Genomic DNA, 10393 nt, shown 5'->3' with positions numbered 1-10393 from the left:
CCAGTTTCAGAACAGTCCTGCATCTAGCCCCAGCTTAGCTCCTGACAGCTGAAGTCACAGAATCTGTGATTGCCATGACCGTAGTGATTAAACCATTGCCTTACTCATGTTTGTTAGGTGTGAGACACAGGTTCATTTAAAAAGAAAGAAAACTCCATCGCAATTACACCATGCCTCTAATAACTGGCATTGCTTATCTTCTATTCTTCTGTGTTTTCTCATGTCAGGATAAAAACGCTCTTCTTCACTAGCATGTAGGCACTTTCCTTGTCCTCCACTCATGCAACAAGACAGAAAGGTGGACAAGACAATAGAAACAAATCTGAATTACCTGTCACGAGTCTGAACAACTACATGCTAGTTTAGTGTTTTAAATGATTTGGGAAAGTGATTTATTTTTAATATGAGCAGATGAGTTTACTGTAATCTACAAAAAGAAGAGTGTGTGCATGATTCTTTGTGTGTATGTAGTTTCTATATACACCCTGATTTATTTTACATGTGCCTTCCCTCCCCCCTTAGTCCTCATTGTGGATCCTCCCATAGACTTTAAGTCCATTGTCTGCTCTTAGTTACACAATTGCAAGTTCCTTTAAATGAAATGGAAATGTGTAACTCAGAAGAAGCTGTCCCTAAATAAATATGAGTCCACCAGCTTGGATATACAGACAGGCTACGTCTACATTGGCCCCTTCTCCGGAAGAGGCATGTTAATTTCCAACTTCAGAATAGGGAAATCCGCGGGGGATTTAAATATCCCCCGCGGGATTTAAATAAACATGGCCGCCGCTTTTTTTCCGGCTTGGGGAAAAGCCGGAAAAAAGCGTCTAGACTGGCGCGATCCTCCGGAATAAAGCCCTTTTCCGGAGGATCTCTTATTCCTACTTCAAAGTCCTACTTCAAAGTAGGAATAAGAGATCCTCCGGAAAAGGGCTTTATTCCGGAGGATCGCGCCAGTCTAGACGCTTTTTTCCGGCTTTTCCCCAAGCCGGAAAAAAAGCGGCGGCCATGTTTATTTAAATCCCGCGGGGGATATTTAAATCCCCCGCGGATTTCCCTATTCTGAAGTTGGAAATTAACATGCCTCTTCCGGAGAAGGGGCCAATGTAGACGTAGCCATAATGTTTTTGCTGTGATACATGGAATTAACATGTGTTAACAATTAAGTAAGAGAAGACTGCCTCTTTAGGGAGAGATGGCTTGACAAATCCTTTTAGAGAGGCCGAATGGAAACGGGGGATGTGTCTGTGATTCCAGGTCAGCTAGCAGAACAGGGATAGTCCTGAGAAAAGCATGAGGAAGGCATACTTGCTACTATAAAAGCATACCCATGCCATGTGAGTATTGTCCGGAGCAGACCAAGGTAGAATGGGGGGCTCTAGGTCCCAATCCCCTTGCCTTCAAAATTAAATTTCCAAGCAGCCCTTTCAGGCAGTCTACAGCCACCCTGCTCGCTCTATGTTTCTGAGCACTCTTAGCAGCCACATGTCTGTATGTATGTATGGGCTGAGTCATCAATTGATGGATCTCATCTTCTATGACACCATTGGTGAGTGACTAAGCCTATCCTCAATCGGCAAATCCAATTACAGATGTCACATAAAAATCCAGCCTCTGTGGGGGTATGTCTACACTACCCTCCTAGTTCGAACTAGGAGGGTAATGTAGGCATACCGCACTTGCTAATGAAGCCCGGGATTTGAATTTCCCGGGCTTCATTAGCATAAGCGGGGAGCCGCCATTTTTAAATCCCCGCTGCTTCGAACCCCGTGTAGCGCGGCTACACGGGGCTCGAACTAGGTAGTTCGGACTAGGGTGCCTATTGCGAACTACCGTTACTCCTCGTGAAACGGGGTTCGAAGCAGCTGGGATTTAAAAATGGCGGCTCCCCGCTTATGCTAATGAAGCCCGGGAAATTCAAATCCTGGGCTTCATTAGCAAGTGCGGTATGCCTACATTACCCCGCTAGTTCGAACTAGCGGGATAGTGTAGACATACCCTGGGTGTTGTATGCTCTTTTCGGATCCTATGCTTTTCTTGTAATGTCTGAATACATTGACTTGTGACGCATTTGACAGCCTGTATGATAGTTTGCCACTAGAACAATCATAGCCCTGAGCTATGATTTCCAGATCACCGGGAGATATGCTACATGACTTCACGGTGGCCTTTAAGATATCTTTATAATGCTTACACTGATGAGCAATAGACCTCTTTCAATGAACAAGCTGGCTGTAGGTATCATCCATCTTTATAACATGATCAGTCCAGCAAAACTGTTCATAGCATTGGTTCCAAGCCCATGACACTACACAGCTTCAGGACCTCCATGTTAGAACTTTTGTCCAACCGATTCACATGGACAACCTTCCTGAGGCAGCACATATATAACTGATTGAGTGTCAGTACATGACGGCAACATATGGTCCATGACTCCGAACCATATAGCAGGATAGTCAGGACAACTGCCTGATAAACTGTTACCTTCATGTGAAGTGTCACACCATGATCATTCCATAAGCGTTTGGTCAATTTTCCAAAGGCAGCACGGCCACAACAAAGGAGGCATTGCGTATGGTCTCCCATTCACCCAACAGTGCTTGGTCCTGCCATAATGGCAGAGGACTGGACTCGATGACCTCCAGAGGTCCCTTCCAGTTTTAGTGTTCTACGATTCTAACAGGAGCCAGTATGACCAAGGGAGACTTCAGGACCCAGCATTCAAAGCTCTACCAGCTTCCCAGACTGCGGCTGGGGGACTACAACTCCAACCACGCGTCTATATTGGGAAGGCGTACTGAACGCGCAATGCACTATATTGGCCAGAATGACCATCCGTAGAGGACTACAACTCCCAGGAGGCAGTGCAGCATAGAGACCCATGGTGTTAGGCATATCAGGAGCCGATGCGTTCTGGGAGTTGTTGTTCCGGGCAGAATGGGGGGGGGGTTATAGGCGAGCCCATTGGTCCATACGCGCATCCAGCACGCCCACGCCAGCCGGAACCTAAACCTTTAACCTTTCGTTCTACCGGGCGTAGTCGGCCGCACGTGGGCAGGTGGTTGGCCGGGTGTCTCGCGGCCATGGCGGCGCTGCGCGTGGAGGAGCTGCTTGCTCGCGCGGGGCAGGGCGAGGCGGCGTCGCCGCAGCAGCGCAGCGTGGCGGTGGAGAAGGAGCTGGAACCCGAGTTCGACCTGGGGAACCTGCTGGCGCTGGACCGGAACCCGCCGCCGTCGCTGCCGGGCGCCCAGCGCGAGAGCCGCCTGCGCGCGCTGGCCCGGGGCAACACGCAGCTGCTGGTGGCCCAGCTGTGGGCGCTGCCGGCCGAGCGCGCCGAGGGGGCGACGGGGCCGCTGGTGGCGCAGCTGCCCGAGCCCTCCTACCGCCTGCCCCGGGAGAAGCCCGTGCCGCGGCCGCGGCCGCCCACCCGCTGGGAGCAGTTCGCCCGGCTGAAGGGCATCCGGCGGCGGAAGCGCACGTCGCTGGTGTGGGACGAGGCGGCCAAGCAGTGGCGGCGGCGCTGGGGCTACGGGCGGGCCGGCGGGGACCCCGCTCGGGACTGGCTCATCGAGGTGCCTGCCGGCGGCGACCCCAACGAGGACCAGTTCGCCAAGCGGCTCCGCGACAAGCGCGAGCGGGTGGCGCGCAACGAGCTCAACCGCCTCCGCAACATCGCCCGGGGCGCCCTGCCCGGCCGCGGCCTCCACCCCACCGGCCACCAAAGCCGCGACGAGCTGGGCCGCGCCGCGCAGGTGGCCCGCGTCTCCACCGCCTCCCTAGGCCGCTTCCAGCCCCGGCTCCCCAAGGAGCCCGCCGCGCCCCCAGCCCGGGGCGGCAAGAAGCGGCACTTCGAGCCGCTGCTTGGCGACCTGGCGGCCGAGAGGAGCCGGCAGCTGGAGCTGCTGCGGGGCCTGGGCAGCAAGAAGGCGCCGCTCGACCTGACCCGCGCCGTCAACAAGCAGCTGCGCGAGGAGGACGCCGCGGCGGCGGCGGCGAACAGGGGCAAGAAGCGCGGGCAGCGGGGCAAGCGGGGCCGGCAGCGCCCGGGAGGCGGCAAGGGGCCGGCGGGCAAGGGCAGGAAAGCCGGGCCCCGACGGCAGCAGCAGCAGCGCCCGGCAGGGAGAAAGAGGAACTGAGTCCCTATGGCACCTGGAGACTGACCTCGGAGGCTCCTGGGTGCTGCCTCAGCCTGTGGGGGACACAGCTATGCGGGAGCTCCCTGGTGAGCTGGCGGGACACTGAGCTGCAGCGCAAACTAGCTGCTAAGGACCGGAGACCTGTGGTGGGTTAGGGATGCGCCAGGCTTGGGGTAGCCTTTCCCGTCCATTATTTATCAATAAAATGTGTCTTTGTGTAGCTGTTTGCTCCTCAGTGACCAGGATTGTGCATCAAAGGCATGAGGGAGAGGTGGGACTGGGATATAGTCCCTAATGACCTGCAACCATTGAGCTACCTGTTGTGGCCCCTAAGGATTGGGCTCAGAGAATAAACCACCATCCAGCCTAGCCAGAGAGAATTTGGGAAGTGGAATTCCAGATAGAGGGAGTGGAAGCAAACCCTTGACTTGGATAAGAAGAGATATGATGTAACTAAAATAATACCTGTACTCAAAATAGGTAACACTCCTTGACTAGAAGGCAGTGTTTCCCTTTCTTTGATTTGGATTATGTAGAAATTACACATCTTCACCTAGCTGTAGAGTTCTCACTTTCTAGAGAAAGATGGACCATATTTAAAAGGTGATCTGCCAAAAAAAGCTTAACTCTGTAGAACATTCTCTAGCACTCCTTAACTTAATGTGTACAGTGTTTCTACTGTTGTAACTTCTTTAGAAACAGCAGAAACATCTGGTTTCTATGGAAAGGCTGTAGAAGCTCCTGGATAGTTGTGACATTTAACACCTTTATCAGTTGAAAGGGTGACTCTCAACAAAAGTAGTTCTTTATCCTGAAAGTTCACTAGCCGTTGTTAAATACTGTAGCTTTTTACCAAACAATAACTACAGATACTTTCCTTTCAACCTTGTCTTGACTCTTGTTACTGTTAGTCTTTGAATTCCACCAGTAGATGCAGGTGATAGATTCAGGCTCTTGGGACCTAGGGATGTAATAATGTAGCCATTTAAACAGTTCCCCACAGCACCATCTACGCAGGGGCTAGGAGCGGTAGAGGCACAGTGGGAAATGGCACGAGCAGGCACTGAAGCAAGTTTCTGCTCCCCCTGTTTCTGCTGTGATTCTACTCTTGAAATGTACAAGAGCCGTGATGGAGCTCTTGTACATTTCAAAGGCTCAGGAACTGCAGGGGGTATACAAGGGCTCTGGCAGGGCTCTTGTACATTTCAAAGTCTGAAGTGAAGCAGGGAGTGCAGGGCCAGTAGGGTCCCCTGGTGGTTCCACGCTCTGCTGGGAGCTTCCTTTTGAAATGTGTACAAGAGCCCCACTGGTACATTTCAAAAGGAAGCCCCCTGTGGGCCCCTTTCAAAAGGAAGCCCCCTACGGAACTCTTGCTACAGTTCAAAGGTGGAGGCAGGCACCCTTATAGATGAATCAACTAGTGGATGGGATTTCCATTGACTATTCAATCAGTTAATCTAAATTTAATATCCCTATTGATGATTGACATGATTAATAATAGAATGCATGAAACACAATAATCACAGACTTCATTTAATGGGACTTCCGTTGATCTTTTCGCACATTTCTTTGGCATTTACATCATAACTGGTCAAATTCAGGTTCATGCGTGCATTCAAGCTACATGAGTAATGTGTTTTTAAAATTTTGAATTTTTCATTTTAATTTAAAAAGTTGGGTATATTTTGGCAATGACAAAAGAACCATATTTGGCATGAGGTTGCAGACATCTCTTCTTGTCTCCTTTATCATAAAGATAAAAAATTAACAAGCCCACTCTTTTCCTTTTGAAAGTTATCTTTAGACCAGTGTTTTCTGTTAGTACTAACCATTACCTACAGCTCCCAGCTAAAACTTGTTCTATACATCAAGGATGTACTACAGTCTATCCTAGATGATAATCTCTTGCTTTCACAGACCTTAGGATGCAGGCCCGTCCTTGCTTGCAGATAGCCCCCAACCTGAAACAAATACCACCAACTTCCCCCCCCCCCTCCCCCGCAACAGAAAGTAACCCAGGAACCAATCCCTGCAACAAACCCCATTGCTAACTCTGTCCACTCATCTGCACCATCACAGGACCTAGCCTTATTAGTCATACTATCAAAGGCTTGTTAACCTGTCCTTTTACTAATGTGATATATGCTGTCATCTGCCTGCAATGCCCCTCTGCCATGTACATTGGACAAACGGGACTCTTATCTACACTAAAGAATAAATGGACACAAATCAGACATCAACAATGGTAACACAAAAACCAGTGTGGGAGCACTTTAACCTTCCTGAATACACGTGTCCCTGCCTTTAACTTCAAGCATCTGAGGAACTGAGTTGTATCTCATGAAAGCTAATGTCCTAATAAATTAGTCTTTAAGGTGCCACTGGACTCACTTTTGCTGAAACAGTCTAACAAACACTTCTCTGAAACCTATTTGTGCTCTGCAACCCTGTTTTGTTACTGACTGAAAACAAAGCTGTGGCCTTATTAACAGGTTCACCTACTTGTAGGGAACTTTTTTATGTTTGGGGAGATGCAGGAATTAAGTGATACGTTTTAAGGTTTAAATGAGGTAATAGGAACTTTAGTTCCCACAATGTCCTTGTTTCCACAGGGCAAGCTACTTGTTTTTTTTATTAATTTGTTCTTCAATTGAAAAATCAAATGAAACCACCTACTGGAAGGGTTTACATTCTCAGCAGTTTTACTGTAAATACTATCATTCTGGTGTCAAGTGGCTGGAACTAAGGATATCACTACTTTTCAATTTGCCACCTAATGTAGAGATCCTTTGGGCATAATAATTGAAGCTATGCCATTGGCCAAACAACAGGTAAGTCAGCACTTGCAGGCATGTAAAAGGGACAACTATTGTAAACCCAGGTTTAACCTCTAGTCTGATGGTTCACAACCGGGGTATATGTAGAGGTCTTCCAAGAGGTATATCAACTCATGTAGATATTTGCCTAGTTCAGTAGTGGGCAACTTGTGGACCATGGAGTTCACTAGCGTAAGCCAATGGTGGGCTGCCAGACAGGTTGCTTACCTTGCATCTGCAGATACTGGTGCCCACAGCTCCCATTAGTCATGGTTTGCAGGTTGACCACCACTGGCCTACTTTAATGGTTACATAAAAAGCAGTAGTGTATCAGTGCAAATTAAAATTTCATACAATGATTTGCTCATACTGCTCTATATACTACATACTGAAATGTAAGTACAATATTTATATTCCGTTTGCTTTATTTTATAATTACAAGATAAAACTGAGAAAGTTAGCAATTTTTTTCAGTCGTGCAAAGAAACAGATAAATCTTCACACTGCCACGTCAACAATGTTTAAGTAAAAGGGATAAAAAAAACTTTCTCAAACCCTCTACTTTGTGGATGAGGCTAATACAATTTTGACAGATGTGAATGCTTCACATGCTCATCTTTAATTACTATTTAGAATTCTTTCAAACTTTTTTTAAAGCAAGAAACATTAAAAACAAGCCAGTAAAAATTGGGTTTGGATGGTGTTTACTGCAAAAGAAAATTAAGTTGATTTTGGTTATTTCTGTTCTGTCTTATTTATGTCTGATTTCATAAGCAAGTTTTTTTTTTAAGAGGTGAAACTTGGGGGTACACAAGACAAAGCAGAGTGCTGTAAAGAGTACCATAGTCTGGAAAAGTTGAGATCCACTGCTTTAATTTTGAATTTGACAGGTTATGTTACCAGAATTCTACAACAGCCAGAATGCAACAGATCTTCCTTTTGACAGTCTTAAGATTTTTGGAGGGATGGTATAGCCATAAATCACTGGCATTATAGAACTTAAATGTTCATGATATGACTGAGAGGCTTTACAATGAAAAGACAGGAAGTGAGACTTTTCAGTGCTGCTGCTACTTGTGAAAATTGGAGTGTTTAAATGATTGAAGATTTCAAAAATAAATGGGAGAAGTATTAAGGTCTCTTGGGGTGCATCTGCACAGCAGGACTTAACTCGAAATAAACTACACAAATTGAACGTAATAATATTGCTGTGTAGATGTACCCCTGGTTTTTTTCTTAGGGTAGACTTTTTTCACTGAAAGCCTTAATATGCATAATTAAAAGACCTGCCTTATTTTCAGGTCATTACCAATTAATTGTGAGATTTGGATGTTAAAATGGAGGCATTTTTTTAAGCAAATAGTATTATAAAAAGTACACCTCCATGATTTCACATGCTGGCTTTCTTTTCCAGTATCAGTTTTTAACTGACAGGTGTGTTGTTGTTGTTTTTTTAAAGTTAGATTTCTGTAACCAACAATGCATCCATGCATTTTGGGATACCATACGAAGGAAATGGAGGGGATATCCAAACCATAATCAGGTCTAATGTAACATCTCCATTTGCCCTCTCACCATGCCACCATTGAAATACTAGCCATGGTTTTAAAAATTACTAGTCCACATTTTGAACTAAGTAAATGTTTTTGAACATTTGTTCAAAAACACGTAGTCTAGTAGCACCTTAAAGACTAACAAAACATGTAGATGGTGGTATGAGCTTTCATGGGTAAATAGTTACAAAAGGCTATTAAGAACCATTAGCACCTCCCCAGTGACATCAGCTACCAAATCAAAGGCTTATTTAACTGCACACCCACTAGCGTGATCTATGCCAGCAATGCCCCACTGCAATTTATATTGGCTAAACTGGATAATCTCTAGAGAAAAGAATTAATGGACACAAATCAGATATCCAAAAAGGCAATACACGAAAACCTGTTGGAGAACATTTTAATCTTCCAGGACACTTATTAATGGATCTCCAAGTCAGCCACTTTATTTCAAACCAATTCCACATGCCAAATACACAGGATTGGAACTTAACTTCATTCACAAGTTTAATTCTTATGCAAATGATCTGAATCGGGATATAGCATGCTATCTTCAGTCTTTTAATGACTTAACCAACCAACCAATGGAGGTGCTAATGGTTCTTAAAAGCCTCTTGTAACTATTTGAACTATCTACTCACTGCCTCTCTTTCTTCTTCTCCACCCCTCATTCCCTTATTTATTCTTGGATCTGGATTTCTTATACTCCCATCATCTGAAGAAGTGGGTTTTGCCCACAAAAGCTCATGATACTGTCTACATGTTTTGTTAGTCTTTAAGGTTCTACTAGACTATTTGTTTAAGTTTTTCTTGTTACAGACTAACTTGGCTACCCCTCTGAAGCTTTTCATGTTCAAGTTAGTCTCCTGAGCTGGGAGATTGCTATTTATCGTTTATGTTGGCTTTACGTTTTTACTCTAATCTCATATGAAAGGAAGAGATACTTAGGTATTTTTTTAAAAAATGCTTTCTGCCGCAAGCAGTTCAAGGCCTCAAGCCTGCATATGCATACGTATTTGTTAAATCAAAGTCAATAGAACTAATGCAGGTAGAATAATGAGGCGCTTCAGGTTCTGCGGGATGGAGGCCCATTTTTGGTAATTGCTTTTGTATAGGCAAATTCTAAGCAGGGTATTAGAGGGGGAAAATAACATGAGGAGATGCTTGCTACACTATGAAATGAATAAGTGAGGCAGGGTGTGCAAGAATAACTATTGTTCTGGCTGGGGGATGATTTCTCAGCTAGGAGTTGTCTAAATTGCTTAATACATTTTGGTAGCTTCAGGACCCCTGCTATATTGATACATTGAAACAAAACTTAAGCATCTATCCAGCCAGGCCTATAATGCTATAAACTTGTTTAAATTACATAAGTGCCCTATTCGGCTAGAGGTGAATGACCCAGTACAGTGTTTCTCAAACTGCTCCACGGATCCCTCCAGGGGGTTGACAAACTGGAAACATCGATAGGTACCACACATACAATCAGTGGACCACTGGGGCACTGCATTCATTTTTACGCATGTAAAGGGCTTCAGAGCCCAAAAAGTTTGAGAACTGACCCAGTAGTTCAACACATGTTTTTCAAGCTTCAGGGGGTAGCCAAGTTAGCCTGTTACACAAAAAAACAACAAATGGTCTGGTAGCACTTTATGGTTTTGTTAGTCTATAAAGTGCTACCAGACCTGCTGCTGCTGTTTTTTTCAAGCTGTGATCTAGGGGACTGCAGGCTAAGATTTCCAAAGGGGTCTGCACTTAAAATTTGTTTAGGGGTCCGCAATGAAAAAAGGATGAAAATCCTCGTGTACACACATACGTGGGACAGACTCTCCCCCGAGGTAAAACGGACCGAGCAGCCGAATGCAGGGGGCGTTCAACGCGATCTAGC

At 45.8% G+C, this 10393-nt stretch overlaps 1 protein-coding gene across 1 annotated transcript; it reads left to right on the top strand.

The window, feature by feature from the left end:
- The first annotated feature begins 2987 nt into the window (after positions 1-2987).
- Positions 2988-4356, top strand: RRS1 (regulator of ribosome synthesis 1). Its single transcript, XM_075920609.2, has one exon. The coding sequence runs from the start codon at positions 3084-3086 to the stop codon at positions 4134-4136; it is 1053 nt and encodes a 350-aa protein (XP_075776724.1). The 5' UTR covers positions 2988-3083; the 3' UTR covers positions 4137-4356.
- Positions 4357-10393: the final 6037 nt, after the last annotated feature.

Source organism: Pelodiscus sinensis, chromosome 2 (genome assembly GCF_052426305.1).
Source record: "Pelodiscus sinensis isolate ZL-2025 chromosome 2, ASM5242630v1, whole genome shotgun sequence".
NCBI classification, from domain to species: Eukaryota; Metazoa; Chordata; order Testudines; family Trionychidae; genus Pelodiscus; species Pelodiscus sinensis.
The sequence above is the reverse complement of the archived record's forward strand: the minus strand, read 5'-3'. Positions and strand labels throughout refer to the sequence as shown.